At 39.2% G+C, this 24,759-nt stretch overlaps 1 protein-coding gene across 4 annotated transcripts; it reads right to left on the bottom strand.

Annotated features, from left to right (window-relative positions):
* Nucleotides 1-1,057: 1,057 nt before the first annotated feature.
* Nucleotides 1,058-23,915, bottom strand: TOPBP1 (DNA topoisomerase II binding protein 1). Of its 4 annotated transcripts, none has more exons than XM_041466415.1 (28): nt 23,900-23,915; nt 23,502-23,589; nt 22,779-22,913; nt 22,082-22,225; nt 21,393-21,574; nt 21,078-21,271; nt 20,112-20,291; nt 19,032-19,201; nt 18,266-18,429; nt 17,075-17,322; nt 16,473-16,786; nt 15,481-15,653; nt 14,237-14,448; nt 13,398-13,684; nt 12,474-12,647; nt 11,443-11,552; nt 10,255-10,378; nt 9,726-9,881; nt 9,116-9,224; nt 8,346-8,538; nt 7,311-7,537; nt 6,035-6,198; nt 4,979-5,093; nt 4,293-4,456; nt 3,238-3,378; nt 2,245-2,334; nt 1,632-1,793; nt 1,058-1,290 (listed from the first exon to the last, which is right to left on the bottom strand). In XM_041466415.1, exons 2-28 carry the CDS (start codon nt 23,580-23,582, stop codon nt 1,147-1,149), a joined length of 4,557 nt encoding a protein of 1,518 aa, XP_041322349.1. In that variant the 5' UTR covers nt 23,583-23,589; nt 23,900-23,915; the 3' UTR covers nt 1,058-1,146. The 4 variants fall into 4 exon arrangements, with proteins under 4 accessions (XP_041322349.1, XP_041322348.1, XP_041322350.1 ...); XM_041466414.1 differs by having other exon boundaries at nt 23,769-23,908; XM_041466416.1 differs by lacking the exon at nt 23,900-23,915 and having other exon boundaries at nt 7,389-7,537; nt 23,502-23,880.
* Between the last annotated feature and the right edge of the window lie 844 nt (nt 23,916-24,759).

Raw genomic sequence — 24,759 nt, forward strand, 5'->3', positions numbered from 1 at the left:
CTCTCTCACCTAGAGACCCCACAGCTCAAGTACCTTGTCCCTTCCCCAAGCAGCAAAATGTTTGTTCTGCCCAGCCCAGAGTGACTCCAGGTTGCACAAGGCTTAAATGCTTGTGGCGCAGTCTTGGATCTGCAGCAAATACTGATGCAAACCCTTTCTAGAAAACCATATTCAGCAGAGAGAAGATAAACATAAAATACACCCTGGCCTTCAAAAAAAAAAAAAAAAAATAGACTTCAGTGTTACATGTATTCTTCCAGACAACTCCACTGGTCCTGTGCAACCGGATGCTGTGCTTTTCTGTTCAAACAGGCTGCAGTAATTCGAGCTGCTTAAATACAGCTCTTCAGTTCCACGAGAACACTTTTGCCCAGACTAAAACAGTGCACTCACATACATGAAGTTCTGTAAAAACAGACCCAGACCCACAGTTACTGAAAAGGTTTAAGACTTTGTCAAATATTCTGGCTGACTAAGAACATTTCCAGCTGCCAGAAACTGAAGTCTTTGTCTGCCTCTGGTTCTTGTCACAGACTCAAACAGAGAACATGGTCAAGACAAGCTTCACCTCTTGGGTAACAGAATTGTTTCTACAGTTGCTGAGCAGATTATTAGTACTCAGGATGGCAGCAACAGCACCTGTAGTCTATAGAAATAATTTAATACACCCTCTATTAGTACAAAAACTTACAAGCCAGTTCTTTTTGTCAGATTTCTCTCTTCCCTTCCAATAGAAAATACCAAAAGATGAAAAACTAATGTAAAAATCTAAGTCTATTACTACATGGGAAATGGAATGGAATTCTCATCAATTGGTGTTTTCCCCACAACACACAGATAAAAGATGTGATAAGCATTTTACAAATTATTTCTGAACTATTATTATACAACTGTGTCCACAGACAAAATCACTAGTCTAGTGATGGGATAGTTTGGACAAGGTAAAGTGTGTTTTGGATGTAATTCTTTCCATGTTTTTAGATGCCACTGGTAACCAAAGCAATTTTTCCTATAAGCATTACTGCAAATTTATTTTAATCTCAGGACAAGTTAGAAGTAAAACTCAAAACTTTTAATTTTTTGGGCAAGAATGAAAAAATATAAATATGAATTTAAAAATGTACAAATTAAGAACAGAGAATATGTTTAGTGTATTCTGGATCGCTTGACTCTATTCATTTCTCCCAGTGCTTTCCTTTTCTGGGATGCTCCAATTTCAAGATCTGAGTTATTCTGAAGGTAAGACTCAGCTTCTGGCAAGCAGTAAGACTCCATAGGAGGAGGTGGATCCTTCAGTAAAGAAAGAAAAAAAGAATGGGTCAGCTCAAGAAGAGCAGCTTCTGAGATAACAGAAACAGCTCATTAGTTGTCTAAAACTGAAACAACAAAACAAGCATTACACACCTACATTTTAAATATGTTTTGCAAGCAGCTCCCTACCCTGCAAGAGATCCCACTGCCAGCACCAGAACAAGTCATGTTAGAGCATAAATTTGAGGCCACAGATCAAAGCCTCTGCACAGGCACTTTGTGGCAACAATTCCTGGCAAAGGAGGCCCGTGACTGGTAGAGCAGCTGTCCCCTGCAGGGGGCTGGGGCAGTGTGGCAGGTGGAGAGCCCTGGGTGCCCACCTGGATGAGGTAGTCAGCGATGTACTCAGGCTTGAGGCAGTTCACTCCCTGGGCTGCCGCCTCTGCCACGTTCACCCTGGAGTCATCTGGCTTCAGCTTACTGAAGTCAGCAAAGAGGTGAGTTGCTTCTTTAAAGAGAGATGCAGAATGGCCAGAGAACACCTACAGACAAAACACGACCCACAAAAGTTTAGTTGTGATTCTTTGCCAAGACAAATGCAGTTCATGACCTTTAATTTCACTCATCAAACTATCAGAAACCAGTGGGAAATCAAATACCATTTACAGCTGCATTCTGCACCATCACGTACCTGTCCAAAAGGGTGATCCTTCCCATCAGAGCAGGGCACAGAAATTCTATCCTCAATTCCCACCAGCAGTACTGACTTGTGTAACCTCAGACAAGCTGCTCTGCCTGACCACTTGCAAAGTGAAGATGACAAAGCTTTTTCCTCCCACCCTTTGACCATGTCTCAGCTACCCTGTGTAAGCAATTTTGTTCATTAAGACCTTTTACTCACATGAAAAATGCCCAGCAGAGAGTTAAACAGAAAGACAAAAATAATTAAACAACATACAGGCATTTCATTGTTTTCTTCAAACAAGTACATACTTTTGCTCCTCCTGACTGAAGAAGACGCCTGAATCCTGCTTCCTTGGTTAGATCAACATTCAGGATCACTTTCCAGCCACTGAAAGCTCCCTAGATAAATGACAATTCCATCAAAAGTATGCTGGTACAGAAAAAGTACAAAGATTTAATGGGTCTGTAATTTATCTATTTTGAGAATATACATCAGATGAAGACTTGCAATTACCTAGTTTTGCATTTAAGTATGCATGCCAGAAAAAAAAAATCCACAAAACATACAGCTACCAGTCCCCTCTAAGCAAAGACCCTTGCAGAGAGTATGCTTTCCAAAACACCTGACACTGTGAAAAATTTATCTTAAAAAAACACCAGTTACTTGGAGACATCTTTCCCTGTTCCCCCAGGATGCATTTGGTTACAGTAACAGCACAGAGGGCCAACTGGTTGCCTCCTACAAACACTCAGTGTAGTTTGACCACAGGCAAAGGGCCTGGAGGATTTGTTACAAGCATTCATTTTAAAAAGGTTACTGTAAAACACACACCAGATTTTTCCTGACATAATTGAAACATCATCTTTCAATGAATCCTCAACTGCAGCACCTGATTTGAGAGGAGTTGAAGGCTTTGGGGAGTTCAAGTCTCACTTCCAAAAATCTCACTGAAAGACTAAGAAACCAGTAACCAGTTTTGGTTTTCCTAGCAGAGCTGAGTTAGGTTAGCACTGAAGAATAATCATCTTCATGGCTGAGGGACATTTACATACGTAAGTAGCCACATTCCAGCCTTGGAAAACATGAACACTGGTTCAGAGGAGATTAAGACTTTTAATATACCATCACAGAAACTTTTTTAAAAACAAAATTACTTAACTGGAATATATCAAGCCAAGACATTTTGTTCTTGACAACAAGACAGAACCTTCCCCTGACAGTGAAGTTTTTAGTTTCTTGGTGACAATCCCTGTCCTGTATATCCACACTGTACAGCTTGCATTACAGGAGTATCTATATACCTCAACAACACCTGTTTCTTGCTTCCCTTTATGAATTTTTTTCCTCCACCTCATGGCTGCCAGTGCTAGTTTCTTCTGGTTCACATTGATTCCAGACAAAACATTAAGTATGGAGTTACTTCCCCATTCATAGTCTTCTTCCTGAAACAATCATAAGCTTGAATTACAAAACAGTCCTGCCAATTTTATTTTTTTATTAGTAGAAAAATAGATTTTAAAAACCCACACCAAAAACACAAAATAAAAAACCCTGAGAAATCCATCTCACTCTAGATATATACATATATATATATATGGATTTTATCTAGCCAAAACAGTTATAGGTAAAATTTAGAGACATGGCTCTGAACTGCATGTTTATTTAAATTAACTCATGTTATCTGTGACATCAAGTCTTGCACACAACCTGATTCCTCTTGCAGTTACATCTACAATAGACTTCAACAGCAAGACAAAGCATCTCACTACACTAGATACCACTGATTATATCTCTGCAGTATCTTCCAAAATAATTAAAGTTAGTTTTAATACATAAGGATATGAAGCAGCTTACAGGCATTACTTTAAAGTTAGCCTGATCAATGTAAAAGAACTGTCTGACCCAGGAAAACTGCAAAATTAACAGTTAGGAAGACATTGGAAGAGGTAGAGTTAAAAAATATATACATACATGATTACAAAATGAAATTATTTAAAAATAATATGTTCATTTCTTGAAAGAATCAAGATTTTATTCCTGGTTTAATAGGAGCCATGTAAATTTAGCTGGTAACAGTGAGAATTTACCAAAAGGTATTAAAAGACTCAATTTTAAGAAACAATTATAAAAAGCATAGGTATTTCATTTATCTTATATCAGGAGTTTGGTGCAGTGCTTGTTTTAAGGCAAAGCTGGCCAAAAATCTCTCAGATTTTGGATTCTCTAAAACTCCCATGGCTTGGGCACCCTAAACTAGCAATTAGTTTTGTGAAGTTGTCTTTCCCTAAGCAGTGCAAAACACAAATAAATGCAAAAAAGTAAAACACACTCATGTCCTAGTGCTAGGGTGACATGCCTGAACAAAGCAGCCAGCTCCTCTGCACGCCTCCAGGTAGGAACGATGAAGCACCCACTTTCCAGCTGCCATCGAAGCCAAGAATTTCTCATTCCGAAGAGGATGTCCCACAACAATGTGTGTGCAGCTCGGATCAAAGTACTGTTTCTCAAGTACTATTCCACCTTGAAGTGAGGAATGAATTGCATTCAAATTATTTAAGCATCACGCTGCACGGAGAAAGAATCATCTCAAAGTAAGAATTATTTGAATTCAGACAAAAACTCAGCTTTAATTTACATGGAGAGTATTGTCATTGAAGTGACATGGGCAGAAGCTACTAGGGAGGGAGAAGCAGCCAGGAAAGAGTGGCTCTGTAAAATGCCACAGCAACACAGACAGGAATGAGAGACATCAGAAGAGTGCCCATCCTGAGCACTCCCGACGGTAAAGAATGAGACTGTTGTAAAGACAGCTAAAAGAAAACTATCAGAAGACAAAACCATTGCTGTTTTATGGCAAAGCTGATCACTCACATAATAATAACACTATATTCAAAGAATTGCTCACAAGCACAGAAAGCCATAAATTTGAGACCTCAAATCTGTGAGTCACTAACAGAAGCCCTTTCTTCTCCCCAGCATGCCACAGCTGAGCAAACACATACAGACACATAGTATTCTTTGCATTTCACAAATATCTGGTACCTAATTTCTCAATCAGATGGCAGTAATCAAATCTTTCTTGAGGATTAAGAGAAGACAGCTGAAATTTACGGAGTTTTTCTCTTTCTTCATCAGCCTTCTCATCTTCAATAACAACCTAGAAATACGGTAACAGATTTTGAAAATATGACAGAATGATTAGGTTGACAGCTGACTACTTCTCTGCCAAATATTCTGGGTTATTTATATATTAAGTTTTCTTTTAGCTGGGAAAAGCAGAACCAAACCTGTCAGTCACTAGACAAAAACCTTGGATCTTATCATATCATCCTTAGGCTCCTGCTTGAACATCCTCTTGGTTCCCCCTTTCTTCAGGGCACAGCTGAACTAATCTGTCACAAGTAATCCTTCATTCACATCCATGGAATGCCAGGTTGAACACATGAAGAAATCAACACTGATCTATCACGCTGCCTCATTCATTCCCTTTCTGTCAAGTCAGAATACTGCATTTTTTGAGGGTCTTTCCACTAAGACGACAAGCTATGCCTCTGAAGACACACAGCTGCTGAAACTTTGAGCCTCAAGTGATATACTGCAGGTGAGACTATAAGCTCATTTTCCTTTCCCTTTCAAAGCTCAAAATGAAACAGAATTTTAAACCAGGTTTTGACAGAAAATAATTTCCTATTTGTACCTAAACATAAAATTCCAGATAACACCAAAGAAACAAAGGCCTAATTTTTTTTTCTGTCATCCTAACATAGCTGGAGGAGTTCCAAGTAGTACACATAGCAATTCTTCACTCCAAAGCCTACCTTAGCATTCCAGCACTAACTAATGGGACAAAAAGCTTCATTTGTCTGAACAAACAAGCTTTATTTTTTTGAGCAGATATTATTTGTTAAAAATCTCAAAGGAAAGGGAGTATTGAAAGTAATAGAAAAAAGAGAATAGAACTGCACAAAAGTAATCCACCTCAAGATTTTAAATCCAGATCTGCACATTTTATATTTATCATCAAACTCAAAATTTCTTTAAGTATAACTGCATCTCTCAGAACACAAATCATCATAAATATTTTTCTGTTTGACAAACCTTTTCTTTGGGCTCTGGTGCCACAGGAGGGTTAGCCAGGGGGAAAGCAATGCTGGGGGCCTGTGGAGTAGGGATCAAGTTATCCTTAACTGGTGTTTCGGGATCTCTACATATGGGATTCTTCAGACTTTCAATCACATCTCCATGCCCAGCCTCAGGAGCAGCTGTGAAAGTAAAGTGGTGTTGCTTGACTTGCCTTTGGTTGAATATAATTATGTATAAAGTAAAAGATATAATAAAAAATCCCCACAATTGCTGCTACAACATAAACAGTTATATTTCATAAAGATACTCTTTCATAAAGATACTGCCTTTCATAAAGACACTCTTCCTTATACCACAAAACACCAACAGCAATACTGCAATCATGTCCCTGAATGCCTTGCTTTAAAAAAAAAAAAACACCTGAAAACCTCAAATGATCTGATTTCTTTGGCTAAACTGCACTGATTTGGTTGAAACAAAAACCAGTTGAATTATCTAATTTTCTTCAACCTCTTCTACGACAAGGTCAGTTTTCAGGAAGACTGCTGCCACAAATTCTGCAAGCAGACTGAGGGAAGGAGTTGGTGGCAGCAGGGAGAGAGAAATAAAGGATTCTGCTATCTCAGAACAGAAAGAAAGCAAAACAGATGAAAAAACATCTGGTTTTGACAGAAAAGGTATGTTGCTTCCTTAATCCTAGCAACAGACTTTAGACTTCAAGAACAGGGAACATAAATAAAGTATCTTTACTGAATCCTGACCCAAGCATGTCCATCAGCAGCTTGACACAGCTTGGTCTTTTGGGTCCGTGAGTTAATCTTGTACCCCAATTTTTCACCTGTAAATATTTCCACTACAATGGAAAATATTTTGCTTATGGTATTCCCATTAGAATTCCACCAGACTTACCTGAGGCGTTACCTGGAAACCAGCTGTGGTTCAAAAAAACAAAGAAACCAAAACAACTTGGAAATTTTTACTGTCTTTCAAGTTGTTGGCATTTTTTTGAAGCCACAGCAGTCTATTTTTAGTAAATATTAAAACTAATATTAGACTAAATATTTTTAGTCTATTTGGTGTTTGAAAAACTAATGAATGGGAAAGCTTCTCTTTAAAAAACAGAAACACATAATGGAGCTCAAAAATGTGAAATTGTATTTTTGGCGTTTGAGAAATGCCAACAAGGCTCACTTTTTTGTAAGCAGAACTCAAATGCTACTGTATTTTAGAAGTCCCAAAGACCAAATGGATGCCGTTGCACAGAACAAGGACATTGCATTTGTAATTTTACCTATACCAGCCATCTCTGCATCAGGTACAAATCCTTTGAGGGCAGACTCATCCATGTTCTTATTGGTGTTACTCTGACCTTGCTCAAGGTACTGAGAGGGACTATCAGGCCACTGAAGGTTGCTGACAAGCCTTGCTCTCTCTTCCCTTGCAGTAGGATCATCCCAAATGATCTGCTCGCTCTGGGATGGCTCTGTATTTATATCTGCCAGTGCCTGGCGGGACTGCCTAAGGGAAAAACCAAGACACCTTATAGACTCATTTTACAGAAGACTTCCATTCTAGAAGGCAATGTGTTAATGATCACGTCAACTGCAGAACCCAAGTGACCTCATTATTAGAAATTGTGTCTGGGAAAGGGGAAAATCTCAGTATAGAAGCTATTCTAGCACCTTGGCTTTAGGAACCCAAGTATCAGCATGGCTGAAAACGGGCATCCAAAATACCAGTAAATATTTTTTATTATGTGCATATTAATAAGTTTTTATAAAATCACCGTACCTTACTTTATTAAGACTATTTATTTGAAAATAGGCACCAAGCCAAATGAATTATTTTGCAACGGTTCCATTACTGTCTTACTGCACATCAGTACTGATGGATTTCAAATCCTATTCTCCATTTGGAGAGAAAAGAAAAATAAAAGAGAAGAAACATTCATAGAGGTGCTCTGCAGTAATGCCTACTACTTCTTTATGACCTATGCAAGTATTCATACACTCTTTCTTCAAAAGCTGTAAGAACACTAAGGAATCTGAAGAGAAAGAAAATAAGCCAGTTCAGAACCTGAACATTAAAACCAATCATACTATTCTGGTTTTTATAAAAAACACAAGATAGCCACTATGGATTAAGACAATATTCTGACTTTACCTAGCACATCCAGTTAAAGATTCTGAATTGCAGGAGAAGCAACTCAAGCACATCAGGAGAAACAGACAATACATCTGAAAACCCTGGAGACCTATTCAAATTTCAATGAATGTCTAAATACATGCAAGGACAAAACAAAACACATTTAAATACAAGTCCATACCTTAGAGCTTCCAAGACCCTACTGCGGCCATTTCGCACAGACCGTGCGCTATCAGGAGTGGCTGGAGAGCCATCAAAGCTGCTCCTTGAAAGGGATCCTCTTTGCCCTGGTGGTTTCACTAGTGATGTGGCAGACATGAGCTCCTGCAGCTGCCTTTGGAAGTTCTCCCTCATTTCTAGTGCTTGAGTTAACACTTAAGAGAAGAAACAAAACTTGTAATATCACAACTCTTTTAATGAAACAAGTGAAAAGTGAGTGAACAACCGCAGTCAACCTCCCTCCTCCACTAGAACAAAGACTATACATTAAAAAGAGGAAAAGTACTTGGGCATGAATATCAAGGAAAACTACATATGCTATAAGTTACCTATTCTTAGACACAAGGAGAAATCTCCATTTGGCTCACTTCTGAATCTCCTCACACAATCTAATTTAGATCCACAATAACACATTTAATTATATAATATATAGTCCAAACCAAAAATCTGTTACATTAAGGATTAACTTCAGTGTTTTAAAAACAAAGAAATGGCAATTAAGTATCTTCCAATGACTGGTCATGATTTTCTCAGGAGCTGTCAAGGTCTTTAAAATAGAGAGGAAAACCCTTTCCTGGCATCCAGCAGCAATAAAAGCTAGCTGTACTTGACCAGTATATTAATCTGCTACCTAAAGTTTCCAGATCTTAGCATTTGGCACCTGAACTGCAAAGGCCCACATTGATAGTCTGATAGTCCATAAATATTCTGAAAACAGTGATTTACATTTACCTCCTTTGGATTCACTTGCTACAATTTGCTCTTCCCCTACAGTGACTGTTTCCTTAATTTGGTCAGTAGTTACATCATCTTCGGCATCATCTTCATCCACTGGAATAATCTAAAACCAGTTAAGACAAGTAGATTCCTCAAACACTAATTTTTTTTTTTTTTCTTTTTAACCATGTATGACACTTGTATAAATTCTGAAGATGATTAATCTTGCCTTAGAGTAAATCTAACCTTTCTGCTACTGCAATGACAGTAGAACAGTGAACAGTAGCATGGATGACAACTCCAATTCTGCAGTCTTAATGTCTACTACAGCAAGTTCACATCTTGGATCTCATTACCTAAAAGAAAAGATACCTATCTCTTCAAATCTGGAAAGCAAATGCTGAAATGCCTGAGTTTTCCTCCATCACCCTAGGAGATGAATTTTACAAATGCAGAAAAACCTTACAGAACATCTGCAATAGCTACTACTAATGACTAGCTAAACCTGATTCACGACATTGCTGAATTAGTATTTATGTTTTATAAAAATGTTTTTATTACTATGTTAATATAACTATTGAACTGAATTCAAATCACTTCATAGCATTGCTATCACACATTATACCTCATTTTCCTCTGCTGGTTTTCCAGTTGAAAGAGGTTTACTGGAGGAGGAGGAGGAGAGCCTGATGTCTTGCGCTGCACTGATGTCCAGGCTCATTTTGGGATTGTAAGTGTGAGGAAAGAGAGATTCAGGAAGCCGTTTACATTCTCGAGCACTCTGTAATAACATCAGTTAATAAGAGAAAGATGAGGAACTGACTGAGATAAAAGAAACTTCACACCTAAACATAAAAAAAGTACAATAAAATACACTGTCAAAAGAAGTACTCCACACACGGGGAAAAACGTGGTTGCCATTCTGGGAAAAATGTAGCAGAAGTGTTCAGTGGAATTTATTTTTTCCTCATGGAGAACAATGTAAGTGTACATCAATGAAAAGAGATCACTCAATTTATTAATTTAAAGCAGTATGCAAAACATCAGTCCTTATACATGTTTATAAATGCATCCAGGAAACCCACTGCCATATAATTGGTTTTAAGCCTTCATTTCCCTTTACTTTTAAACAGGGAACAAAACAAGCTTCATACCTCTAAAAGCCAATGTTCTGAAACAATATGTATACCCCGTTCTTTAACAGATTTGTACTCCTTATTGTTATCATTCTGTCCGCCCTTATAGATGAAGTGTGTTACTGTTTCATCAAAGCACCATCTGGAAAAGAGAACAAAATACAACTTGAAGATGGAATTTCTATCAAAAAAGTATCATAAATCCAGCTCAAAAATTGTCCTGTCTCTTGTTCAAGTTAAAGTAGTTTTGCTTATTTTGTTATGCCTCAATAAACAATGAGCCCACTTTCTCTGACAGAAAGGCAGCATTCAGTTTCATGATAGCACAACTTCAATGTGTTTTGAAAGCATTCCTGGAGAAGACAAAACTAAATAGGATAATAAACGTATGGAAAGTATACGTGTTGCTTTATGTTTTGTTTACATTTAGGTGGAATTTTAAAACAGTTTCTGAAAAGAATCTGAGATCTACGACAAGAGCTTTTTCTTTTGTTGTCATGTTGAACTGCAAGTGAAATACTGATCCTTGAAGCTCAAAATAAACAAAAATCAGGACTGTTAATTTTTAAACTGATAAAAGCAAGTATTTTCTATCTAATCCAAGTATCTTCAGCATTTCTAAGATACTGCCAAACATAAGGGTAACCTCCTTCACACCATCAATAATAACACTTATATAAAAGTCAGTAACAAAACACATAAATCAGATTTAATGGAAGCAGAATGATGTTGTAAATCAAAAATGTTAGTTCGTAGTTTCTCTTCATGGTAACCTATTTTTCTAAGCTTTTCTAAGAACACTGACTTAGCCATGCTTACAATCCAGAAAATAACTTGTTTTGAGCTAGGGAGAAACATACACAAATACACATATTCACATTAGATTCAAAATGTAAAATATAAAGCAAATGTTAAACCACCCAAAAGCTAAATTTCTTCAAACCAAAGAAGAAAAAAAAAATCTGCAATTCAAGAAGACTTCTGGACAAACAGTCTTTCTGAGATGGATTTACAAAGAACACAGGGACCGGGGATGTGGCAGGGAAAAATAGCTTTATTTCACACTACAAGTAGATGACTTTAATGTTGTTTAGGATGGTGAAATCTAATGTTTATCTGTAGTAAAAGGCATAATAGGATGCAAAGACTCAAAAGTTAGAATTCACATCAGTGCTAAAGCTCAGAAGCCACTGTATTGGCTGATACCTGTAGTCTGCTCCAAGAGAAGCTGCTATTGCATTCAGCTCCCTTTGCCTCTTATTAAGTTTTTTACTAACATATATAACAGCGCCAGCTAGAGGCTTGGGCTCTTCTTCCTGGTCAAGCAGCAGGGATAAAAACAGGAGAGTCATGATTAGAAGGCTTCTGTATCAATAACAAAAGTACTTTAATATTTAGTGAAGCATGTAGTAAAATATACAGTGACAACAAAGGTAAGATAAACACACTTCCTCTATTTTTTATGCTCCCCTACCCATGTTCAAAACCCAGCATTATTAACATACCATGCACTAGAAATGCCAAAACAAAGATTAAGCCAGTCTCCCTAGAACATATTCTACTCCTTTCATCACAGGCTGAACACTGAAATGAAGGAATTATGAAACCTGATACTACTGAAGTATTTCACTGTAGAGGAGCGAGAGAAGGACTACAAAACGACTAAGGAGCTACAAAACAAGAAGTAGCAGCCTTCCCTTTCCAGAGGTCATTAGCTTTCTCACCCCTCCAACAGTAAACAGTGCACTAACATGGCAAGCAATACATAAATCCTCCCTTTCCTCCTACACCTTTTTGTTTTCTCTCACTTTTCTTCTCCTATTAAGCACATAGGTAGGTAGGAAGACACATGCATTAATAAAAAACTCCAAACTTCAGCCCAAGACAAAATATCTAACCCTGTTTAGCTGGAACCCGAGAATTTCTTAAGTGTGGTATCTCATTCCAATACTACAGTCTAAATTGATACATATTTATTTGCCATTTCACTTAGCAACTGCTTAATATTCAAGACAGTAGACAGTAGAAATGCAGATAGTAGAAAAAGGTTTTTAAATTCTTTGCCTACCATAAGGAAATTCCTCTTACATTCCTTTAACTGTCATTGAAGAACACATGATCATATGAATTTATCACAAATAACAATTCACAAATTCCTTTGTAACTTAAATCACAAAAGATAAAGCTTTTTCTTAATTAAATCTATGCTCCAGCAACTAAACTCCCAAATTCCCTACCACTTCTGGCTGTGCAGCAGCCAACTGAGGGCTGGCAGTAAGAGCTGCCGCACGAGTTGTGCTGCTTGCCAGTGCCAATTTCAAGTTTCTGCCGATGACTTCAGAGAGAGGCGTGCTCAGTTTCCTGGTTCTTTGTTCAGGACCTCTAGGAGTTTCCAGAGCATCCAGAGCATCCTACCAAAAAAAAGAAGAAACTGACTGCCTTTAATGAACACCTTACAAAACTCTCACTCAAGTGCAAGTTTTACAAGTAAGTAGGACTTCATACTCCTAAACCAGGACAGCAAACTACAGGGAACAGCTACCAAGTGCAACTGTACAAAGTACTACCAAGTACCACAAAAGCTGTACAAGGCAAACCCAATCTTAGAGCCTGCAGAAGCAAAACAAGAAGACAACAGTTTATTAATGTCTCTGTTCACTGCCATCTCTGAGAACTGCCCTCAGTGGAAGCCAGTGACCAAACCCAGGTACTCCTAACCTCAACCAACTACTTTAATGTACTTGCACCTTGCTCTAAAGCTATTACATTAAAACATGCCATCAAAGTGGCATTTCATCAGAAAATGCGAACACTTGTTTCCAAATACGGGCAGCAATTCCAAGGTGCCTTGTCACATTTATCTAGATGCAAAGAATGCAGACTGGATACTGTCTGAGGTATATGACACACAAGTATATGGTGCAATAAGCACAAAGGAGCTTTGCTAAAGACATTACAACACTTACTATTCAACAAATTTAGTCCACGGGCTATTAACTAAACTATATAAATGAGCCAGTTTTCCTGGCTTTGTTCAAAAGGGCAAGTCTGTATGTGAACAGCATAAAAATGGGTAAAAGCACAGGTTTCTGTGCTGTTTATAGTTTATGCATATATTAAATAGTACTGGTCACACAAACTAAAAAGTTGGCAAAAATCACCTTTACATCAAAAGAAGGCTTGAAGAACTTGTCTTCGGTAAGAAACTTTGATGGTGTGTCAAGATTTAAAGATGGTTCTTTCTGAAGTGGTCCCCCTTGTGCAACAGAAGTTGTCTTCCCAGTATGATGAGAGATGACAGCTTGGAAAGCTTTACTCTGAAACCTGTTGATATCAAGGGGGGTCACAGGTTTTTTTCCAGCTTCAAGAAGGTGAAATGGCTGTTCCAAATCAGGAGATTTAACAGTTGCTGGTGTCTTGCTAAGCTGAGTAATGAAACTCTCCGTATCTTTAAAAGAAACAAAGAAAACATAAGCAAGTAAACTGGTTTTTTGTTTGAACACAGACCCCACACACTCTTATTTAACCAGCAACCATGAAGAACTGAAGAGAGGGGCATCAAATCATAGCAGACTAACAAGTCTGAAGTCCTAAGATGGATCTCTCACCAATTCCCATGCAAGCTACAGAACAGCATACATGCCAAAAAGGACCATGTTGAGACACTAACCTTGAATCCCAGCTGACTGATAACCACAAGACTCCACTAGATTTGCAGCAAACACGTAATATAATTTCTGTAATCACAACTCAACAGCATGGTTGTATGTACAACCTGGTCTAATGAGAAGTGTCCCTGTCCACAGCAAGGGGTTGGAACTACATGATCTTAAAAGTCCCTTCAAACTCAAACCAATCTATAATTCTATCCTTATATTTGGGAAAATATCCTTTAGCTCTAATACTTTGAAGGTGTTAGGAAAGAAAATTTCATCACACCTGCCTTCTTTATTGTGAACAGTATGACACAATCATATCCCCTAACTTGCTAAGAACCAACCTTCAGCCTCTGCATTTTCAACCAAGAACTTGCTTTCATCTGCTCTCTTTCCTGTCCTTGCAGACTGCAAAAGCCAAGCTACAGTGACTGCTGGCAAATTCCACTTCTTCGCAGCTTCATACTTGGAGCCGTTGGGTTCTCTCACCACAAGATGGGTGCTGGCAAACATTCCTTTTTTCGCACTGGCTTTCCGCACAAAGAATTCTTGGACTCTACAATTAGGTTGATAAAACATTCATTTAGTCATAAACAGCATTAATCTAGGGCACATTTATGCGACATAAATTGTATTCTCACAACAGAAGAAAAACCAATAGAAGTAGATATTTAAGGCAACCCACTTTGCACTTTACAGCCTAACCTGCAGAAAAGATAAAAATCCACAAATACCCCCCAAATAACCCCCAAAATATCAACAAAAAAAATCTTACACAGTAATGTTTCACATCTACCAGCATTGAAAACAATATTTTTCACACTCCAGTAAACCTCCAGCAATATTCTATTTTCAAATCCTATGCTGGGCCTAACATTCTTCAGCAAGACGAATGGAACAGGCTTGCTTCCCTTCCAGAGTCAACAAGCATCACTTCCAAATGAACAACAGTTTTCTTTATATTACAGTTTTTCTCTTCATCAAGGACACAGTCTTGCAAAAAGATGCCAAGATTGAGAACTCATCAGCAAAGAATGTAGTTCAAACAGGCTACAAACCAAATCAAATTATACTTACTGAAAGCTGTACTATTTTGCCATGTCATGACTAAACATGCTTTTGTTAAAGTTTTTCAAAGATTTTTGTTAACTCTAAGCAAATAGAGCACCATTTCTTAGGAGCTGGGAGAGTGAATGGGGTTCACCAGGCTTATGAGGCAGAGCCAGATAGTACTGAAGTGGTCCTTTGCTAGACAACCAAAGAGCAACTTGGAAGGCCACATCTGAAAACCTGACTTTCATTGATCAGATTCACAAGCAGAGTAAAAAGTTGCTGAGACTCAGTTACTGAGAAATAAGAGACTGAGCATATTCTGGCAGAAATTAGACTGAGTACTGACCATATTTCCTTAGAAGAGAGCAAAATTAAAGACCTATATAATGATGTCTCATTGCTTCAGCACCAGGTTTTGTAAATGGATGGAATTCAAAAGAGCTTTAACTCCAGTATCTGTACAGAAGAAACAAAATGCATAATGGCAATACATTGGCTCTTGAAGAACAAGGAGAAACTGTGACAGGAGAAGTACCTGGCTCCCAGCAGTTCTGCCAGATAAGCAAGGGAGTCCCTCTCTGCACCTGTGAACTGGCTAAAAGAAAGAACACAATCTTCCAGAGGGGTAGCTCCTTCCATTACCAGGACTGGTGTGAAAAGTGGATTGGATCGGAGATCTAAAAGGGCCTGCTGTTCCACGCATGTTATCTTCAAGAAGGTAAAAGACATAAAAATGTCAATCAAACCAAATAGTAACAAAGCCAACAAGATTTCAGCAACTCTACAACAACATTTATGGACTCAACAATAAGCAATTTTGCTTCCATCATCACACCTGAGACAAATTACTTCCCACTGGATCAAACTTTTTTAGACCATGTCTATTTTGTCAAGGTTGACATACTGAAGCATTATTCAGAGCTTTTCTTTTACTGAAGTTCCAACCCTGGAGGTTCCCATAAAACAGGAGGTTTCCAGTTCAGTACATGATCTGAGGGTCTGTATAGATTTACTTCACAGGAAGTTACCTAATACTGAAAGTTACTAACAGCAGGTAGTCTGTATCATGGGCCTGCTCTTGCCAAAAATGGTTAGCATCCTTTGATTTTAAAGCTATAAAGACTTGCTCTTCCGCCACAAATTAAAAAAAAAAAAAAAAAAACAAACTTATAAAAAGCATGAAACAAACAAAAATATCAAATCGTTATTAGTCAACCAAGCAAACAGGGCACCATTTGAACAAAAATATCAAATCATTATTAGTCAACTAGCTCCTTCTACAGTTCATTTACACAGAATGCTGTCAGACCTCATATAAGCCTGGGTCATGACAATGCAGTCCTATTTAATGGTGACAAGACACCCTACAGATGCAGAGGTTTTAATGAAGGCTTTTGTTTAGCAAATTTCAAATGAAATGAGGCTGACAATTTCATATTTAAGCTATTAATAACTGCATTTTGACAAGACAAATTTCTAATAGAGATACCTGTTTATTTGGGAATTGAAAAAGTGTAACTCCCTTACCAGCCATGTATTTGTGACAACGTCACCAACAGTTGCCTTCACGGTGCACCCTAATAAAGGTACCACAGCATAGTCTGCAATGGTTCTGCTTTGCAGTGGCAGAACTTCCCCAGCATTCTCCTTTATAATATGTGCCATGCAGGACTCATCCTCTTCACCAAAACCCAGGAGAATAAATCTCTTCCCGAAAAATAAGCCTCCTTCAGCCAGTGCAGAAGACTCTGCCAAAGACCCATTACAGACAGAAGGTTGATTCTCTCCTTGGGCAGTCGAGTTGGTAACATCACTGAAGGATGTTAGTTTTTCAACTTCATCTGAAAGGTTGAAGAAAAATTAAAAAGAACCAAGCATAATAATTGTTTGACAAGAACATCAAAGACAACCCAAAACAGTTTAATGAAGAAATTACAGGATTGTGCTGTTTTCAGCCAGGTTTTAGTTAAAAACTGTTCTATATTGGCCTATTTAAATTTGAATTTTGAAACACAAAGTAGAAGTTAACATACTGGATGTGAATAAATTTCTAATAAGGAAATTCTGCAAGCTCAAATGCTAATTATGAGCAGTTAAATTTTCTACAGTATGCTGAGTCTAGAACATACCTAGTGCAGAGTAGTTATCTACATATTGAGAGAGGAAGTCATCTTCAGCAGTTTTCTGGTGCTTTATAATGTTTACAGCATCTTTCTTCAAGAGACTGGTTTTTTTTTGAAAAACTGACTTCATTCCGGGTTGTTCTAAAATTGGATTCTCTAACTGCTGGTAGTTTAGAGGGATATAGTGCTCCACTGGACACAGACAACCTTTACCAAATGACTCCAGCAACCACTTCGCTGTCACTATATGAGGCCTATAAAATAAAATGTTATAGAAACAAGTCACAGCAGGTTTCAGACCAAAAAACACAGTATACACACACACACAAAGTCTGTAACTCTCACATTAAGCAAGCTTTGGGCAATTTACAACCCAGTTAAAGTCTTAAAAGACTTTAATTCTTTCAGTCTGAAAACAGAGCATTTCATAATTATTTTCTATAACATAAATTATTATCTGCCACTGCTGCACTGCCAAATTCTTCCTCCTCAATGCACTAATAAACACACATTAACACATCTTTTCACCAATAAGAACATTTGCTTTTCTATCCAAGGCTACCCAAAGACACAGTACTGAAAAGAATATGGGGACATACTATTACCACTAGCTGTAAGTCTTCTCATTTAAATCAAGAACGACTTAGTATTTTCAAATCAATATGTGATTTCAAAGAATCATACAATGGTTTGGAAGAAAACTTAAAGATCATCTAGTTCCAACCCCCTGCCATGAGCAGGGGACATCTTTGACTAGACTACGTTGCTCCAACCTGGCTTTGGACACTTAAAGGGATGGAGCACCACAGCTTCTCTGGGCAACCAGAGAAGCCTCACCACTCTGATAGTAAAGAATTTCTTTCTAATATCCAAAGTAAATCTCCTCTCTTTCAGTTTAAGGCTATTCCCCCTGTCCTGTCTCTATATGTCCTTGCCAAAAGGTCCTCTCCATCTCCCTTGTAGGCTCCCTTTAGGTACTGGAAGAAAACCACAATTAGGTCACCCCAAATCCTTCTCAAACTAATTCTCTCAGCCTGTCTTCACAGGAGAGGTTCTCCATCCCTCTGACCATCTTGGTGGCCCTCCCCTGAACTCACACCAACAGTTTGACGCATTTTCTGTGCTGGGGACCCCCAGAAGTGGCAGGAGAAAGAAAACAAGATGTAACTAGACCTTAAGCAATACAGTTATCACAACCTGTGAGCCGTCTTGTCCAAAAAGTGTTTCAGCTCATCGTTATTATCCCCCACAATGACATGAGTAACATCTTCATTAAGTTGATTAAATCGAACGCCACCACCGCAATTAATAAGCCTTCTCATCTTGTCCAGCTTCCTGCCACTGAAGCCACAGAGATAGATCTACAAAGAGAACAGAGCAACAAATAAAGCCTTAAAAATGTAAAAAAAACCCCCAACAAACAAAAAAAACCCCAATAAAAAATAAAGTAGAATGTTTTGGTATAATTTGTTTCAACTGCTGCAGAACACAGAAAGTAGTGCTGCAGCTTCTGAGAAGCAGCAAAAAAAATTAAGCCTTTATAAAGATTAATTTAGCTTTGCAAATTAATCTAGCAAAGCGCCAATGTTTACTAATGGAACAAACCCCTGAAAATGCATGCACAAAAAAACCCAAACAACAACAACAAAAAAAAAAATAAAACAAACAAAAAAACCCCACCCACATAAACGCACACACTAATTCTAGAACCCATTCACTCTAATGTTTAAATACAGATGCCTATGAATATAAACTTTTCTATTTCTACTACATTTTTAATATAATTATAGTCACACACAGATAGGTAGACACACACACACACAAGCACATGGACACAAAATAAATCTGGTATTTGTTGCTGCCCATGGAAACGATTTACTCAAGCAGAAAGTGCCAGTGCTTCAACATAGCTGCTTTGGCATTGTTAAACTGAACATTTCAAAGTATACACTGTTAAACATACCCGACACCCATCTAACAAATCTTCAGCTGCTTGAAAAGAACTTATGTCCAGGTTTTCCAGCTCATCAGAAACAGGATCCAGTCTGCTGCTCATAGCTGAGCTACATGCAGTTTCATTAACACCACTCAAATTGATATTGGAAATGTGGCTGACATCCGAAAAGGCATGATCTTTAAATAAAAAAAAAAATTAAAAAGGAGGCATTAGATTTGGCTCAGCTCTCTCTGCTGCTTCACTGCAGAAAATACAAACTTGCCACTTATGATTTCAAGGTGCTATAAGGAAATGCAAAGCTTGAAGAAAAATACTAGTTAAGTAAAATCTTTGCTAAACCAAGGGGTTTCTTTACACAGATTGAACATTATCTTACTAGAAAGAATGCTGATACACCTTCTGTTTATTTCCTAAAGGATGCACCTATGACCCAGCAGCCAATGAGACTTGTTTTCAAAGCTCTTATTCCAGTTTTGTGGACACCTAGCAGAAGTACTTTTTAAATTAAACAGTACTCTTTATTGTAGAGAAATCAACTCTAATTTAAGTGGAGTCAGCAAAAGGTGGATGCACATTAAAGCTGGCTGTATCTTTTAGGTTTGCATGTGTCCTTACAAAATACTTTAAACTGTCCTTCTGTTATTAGCATGGAATAAATAAAAGCAAGTGTATAAAGAAAAACTAAATAGAAAAAGATTAACAAAAACTTATTTGTTCCCCCCCTCACCCCTAAGACTGCTGTAAAATTAAACTCATTACAAACTTGTTTTAAACTTAAATCTATGAACAATTGTGCTTTTGTAGGACTTACAGATATACACCACTGGTTCTCAAGCAGACAATCATACACCTAATTCAAGTTTACTTTTTTATCAATCATCCATGCATTTCAAGTCTACACATGCTGGAATATTCAGTGCACATAAAAGCAATCTGTTATGTTTTAAGTTTAAACTGAATCTGGAATCCAAACCATCAAACCACCATTTATAAAAGCAAGCACCTTACTCATCTCAAAATAGTTCTTCCTCCTTAATACAAATGTTTCCTACCTTACTGAAACACATTTTAAAATATCTTACTTACTAGGGGGCTTGCTGGTGTCATTTGTAGGTGTTGAGGTACTGGGTGCATTACTCAGTTTTGATCCAGCCTCTATTTTATACATCGTCTCATCCTGACAGAAGCCCTTCTTGATGCTGTCGGAAAACCACTGCACAGACACACAGTGCACATTCCACTTTTTGGCACATTCATATTTCTGACCTTCCAGATGAAAACAAAATTGAAAAAAAGTCACAATCATTAAAAGACTAGAGCATCATATAGTGATTGCTGAAAGATGGCTGGACATTAAGAAAACGTAGAAATTCAGATAACTGATTTTAATGGACAAATTATGTTATACTAAATTGTTGATAAGCTGCTTATGTTGCAACTAAAGTTAGAGTAGAAAAATCTCATGGATGGCTAACCCACAGTATGACAAGGCATTAAAAAAACAAAAAAGGAAAAAAGGCTTTAAAGCTTTCAAGCACACAAAAGAAAAGAGAAAAAGTCCCAGAATATTTCACTGTAAGCAAGGAGAGGGAAATCAAGGCAAAAAAGAAAACCCTTCCTTTCTTCTCACAATAAAACTAAAATCCTTTCATCTCCCCAAGAGAAAGGAAAAGGAGCTTTCATTTTACCTTAGTAGGGAATTTGAAAGGCACAAAGAATAATCAGTTAAAAAACATCAGGCCACAATCCAATTTCAGTCACTGTACAAATGAAGTTCTATCCTGCTCTCCCAAAAAAAGTTTTTCTTTTCTTTATCCCCTCTAGGATTCTCCTTTTTCCTTTCTTTAAATGCCATCTAGATCTCTGGCTTTTTTTCCCTCTTTTGTTCTCTTTCTTATGTCTTTACAGCAAAGTAAAAGTGCTCTGTGTAACTCTTTCCATCAACAGTGATTCCCTAGAGAGAAGTAGTAAGAGCAAGAAGCTCCTGTGCTTACACACCTTCACACTACTTAACTCCAAAAGTGAAAACAGCATTTATTCTGTCAGTTTTACCTTTTGGCTCTTGAACTATGAGGTGAGTGCATTCATTCATCTTGAGCTGCCCCGTGTACTGCCCACCGTGCTCAGCAGTGAGGCGCTGCACTTCTTTCCTGTCAGAGCTGCTTAAGCCAGTGACACAAATCGTGCAGCCAAGGAACACAGGACAGGCGTAGTCTTCCATGTTAACATCAGTGTACCTCATTATGCTACAGGAATGAAAAAGAGAAAGTAGTCATTTTGCAAGTAAAATCAACTAGGAAAAGAAATTAGCCCGTACATAAGAATTACCATTACCCAAAAAAAAAATCAAAATTTTTTTTTTCATACCCTTGCTGAGACTTATCCCACAATGTCTTAACCCAAGAGGGAAGCAAAATAGGTTTCTTCAGGGAAGCAGCTACCAAGTATTTCTTGCTGCCAACTTCTCCAGCTATAAGATGAGTTACTGACACGTTGAGATCTCTGTATACACATCCACCCATCATTTGCACGTATTTATGAACTTCTTCCTGGATGGGGAAAAAAAAAATAGAGAAAACCATCAGAGGAAAAAAGAACCTATGTGACAGTCATGTTCACCTTACACCAAAAACACGTATTTCAATTCTCCATTATTTCCCCTAAAAACTGTTAAAAAAATACTAACTAGATATATGTGGGAACCATAAAAACACAACTGTAATTTCCATTTTATTTGCATTTATGATAAGCTGAACATAATATATACCCTAAATAAAAACATGACAATTTTGCTGTATGAGCAAAATTTTGCAGATGGTTGAAATTTTAGGTAACATTAGAAAAAAGGTATCAGAGTAAAGTAAACATATATAATCATATTTGAGGTGTATTAATGTATGAATAAACAACACATAGTTTACAAGCCACAGAAGACTTGATGGATCTAGACACAGGCACAATGAGACATACGCTCTGACTGCCACCTTACTAATGAACCATGCAAAGCAAATACCAATGACAACCAGCTGAACAACCCATCCTTGGGAAGGCCTTACCCTCACATCCTTCTCCAGGCTGGTACAGGACACTGTGACATCGGCCATGGTCATGTTGTACACGGGATGCTCGGCTCTCGGAACGCACCGCTGCGACTGCATGCAGTACAGAACTACCTGTGGTCCAACAATCCTACAGCCAAGCTGCAACAAAATAATGGGAAAACCACAAAGAAAATAAGCAGAGGGCACATTGGCATCAGGAAGGCTTTCCTAGTCCTGAATTCTGAAGAGGGCAGGGCTCTTGGTCTGTCCTCCGCCTTCTCCTCTAGCATCTCGAGGTAGCTAACAGTTTTGTTTTTACTTTCAGTTCTGGATTTTCTGTACAATACCTGTAAATTTTCTGGCCTCAGTAAAAGCAGCTGATGCTATGGCTATGGCCAAAGAATTCCAGCTAGCCTATCTTTGTCCACTAGACAATTCCTTGCAGACCAAACCAAATAATGTTTATCAGGAGATAAACAGTGTAAGATCCAGCTCAGGGACTCCAGCAGAATCAGAACTGACAATACAATTTACTTTTCCAAATGTTTGAGAATAATTATTATGCTTTGCTGGTCACCTTCTTCCCTAAATACAGGATGAAGCTCACACTGCTACACTCAGTGCAGGAGGAAACATGCAGGATTTAAGTATGCACATGAGTGCTTCTAAAAAGGAAACAATAGAGCTCAAAGTAAGTTGCTGGGTGACATACCTTTTTGAGATGACTGAAACCCACGCCACTGAAAGGATCACAAATGTAAAGTGATTTATCATTTTCTTTTATACTGAGTACTGCTGCTTCTTCGAGGATCTGGAGATGTTCTTCTGACTGGAATTCTTTTATAGACTGCAGGTAAATGATGCATACAACATTTATTTAATTAGCAAATAATTTATGAAGATGCAATCCTGTGCAAACTACACAAGTGCATGTCCTCGAAACAGCTCACAACAAAGCTACCATGCAAACAGGTATTGGCAGAAGAAAGGGCTTAAACACCTCATGGGTGTCCTCCTCATTCCCTTGAGTCCACAATATTCTGACTTATATATTTGGCACAGAAGCCTTCAGGACCTGATCCTGCCATACAGTGCCTTTGGCTCCCAACTAAGCTCCCAAAGTGTAAAACAAAGCACAGTGTCCTTCCAAAGTTTGTGCTTAGATGAGTGACCACCATCCAGGCCTTCCAGGCTACATGTCCCTTCCCTACATGTCATTGGGTTTTGAAATTGAAGCTATTTCATTAACTTCTCCAACAAAACTGTTCTTGTTCAACAAGCTTTATGACACACTAAGCACCCCTGCTATAGAAACAGCTTGATTTCCAGGTGTACACACATAAGTTAGCTTATTGTATGGCACATGCAGCTAACATCGACACAGAAACCACATTGCCAGTTCACCCAGCTCACCCAGGTGACCAAACCCACTTACCTCAAGAGCTTTAGAAAAATACTGCGAGCTCCCGGGAGACCTTATGAACTTCACAAAAAACGGTTCCTTACTACTTCTCATCCTTCAACTAAGAAGCAAAACCCAGTGAGTCCGTGACATTCCCGCCGCAGCCCGGAAGCCCTCTCGCCCCCGTCCCTGTCGGGCCGCAGGCCCAGCACACGCCGCCCGGCCCCGGCGGCACCGACTTCAAACGGGCACGGAGGGGCGGGGACTGCCCGGCCCCCCACCCAGAGACCCCTTCCTCACCGGGAGGCCCCTTCCCCAGCGGGAGGCCCGTTCCGCACGGGGCCCAATGCCCGCAGGGAAGAGTCCCTGCTGGGCACCGGGTGCCCGGCGCTCCCAGCCCCCGACAGACCCGGCCCGGCCCAGCCCCTCACCCGCGCGGGAAAGCGGCGGTGCTGGCACTGCGCAGGCGCGGGGCGGAGTCGGCATGGGGGAGGCGGGGCCGGGGTGGGGCTGAGGGGGCGAGGTCATGACGGATGTGGGCGGGGCGGGAGCGGAGCTCCGCGTGGCTGCGCGCCCGCGCTCCGCCCGCAGGGGGCGCTGGGAGCGCGCGTGGGGGAGCGGGCGGCTCGAGCGCCTCGCTGAGGGAGCGCGGGGCCGCAGGGAGAGACGGGAGGGGAACTTAGGGAATCGCAGAGGGATGAGGCGTTGGGGGGGACCTGAAAGAGCATCTAGCCCCAGCCTCCCCTGCCAAGGGCAGGAACACGTCCCGCTGAACACTCTATAGCGTATCCTGGCATTGAGCACTACCTCTTTGGGCAAGCTGTTCCTCACCACTGTCACGGGAAAAAAATTCTTCCTGATATCTGACCTAAATTTACCCTCTTTCAATTTGTACCCATTACTCTTTGTCCTGTCACTGCAGTTCCTGACCATGAGTCCCTCCCTGGCTTCCCTGCAGGCCCCCCTCAGATACTTTGTATTGGGTTTGCAGGGCCTGGTTTTTGGTGACTGGGGTGGCTTCTTTGAGCAGCCTCCAGAAGCTTCCTCCATGTCCGGCAGAGGCAATCCCTGGCAGATCCAAAGGTGGACTGGACCAATTAGAAATGGCAGTAACGCCTCTGTGGTAATATATTTAAGAAGAAAGAAAACCAAAAAGTAGTTGTGCAGTGGTAATTGTGGCCAGAGAAAAGTGGAGTGAGTTGAGATTTTCATCAACCATCACCCCCAAGTCCTTCTCCACTGGGCTCAATCTCTTTCTCAATCTCAATCGCTTTTACACCCAACCTGGAGC

Source organism: Pyrgilauda ruficollis, unplaced genomic scaffold (assembly GCF_017590135.1).
Source record: "Pyrgilauda ruficollis isolate IOZ18807 unplaced genomic scaffold, ASM1759013v1 scaffold2, whole genome shotgun sequence".
Taxonomy (NCBI): Eukaryota; Metazoa; Chordata; class Aves; order Passeriformes; family Passeridae; genus Pyrgilauda; species Pyrgilauda ruficollis.

What these genes read in the sequence shown, in the direction of transcription:
- TOPBP1 (XM_041466415.1), bottom strand. Translation starts at nt 23,582, where the DNA reads ATGAGAAGTAGTAAGGAACCGTTTTTTGTGAAGTTCATAAGGTCTCCC. An exon ending in TGGGATAAGTCTCAGCAAGG is followed by an intron (nt 21,272 to 21,392) that starts GTATGAAAAAAA and finishes TCATTCCTGTAG; the next exon opens with CATAATGAGGTACACTGATG. An exon ending in TCTCTTGGAGCAGACTACAG is followed by an intron (nt 10,379 to 11,442) that starts GTATCAGCCAAT and finishes TCTCTTTTCCAG; the next exon opens with ATGGTGCTTTGATGAAACAG.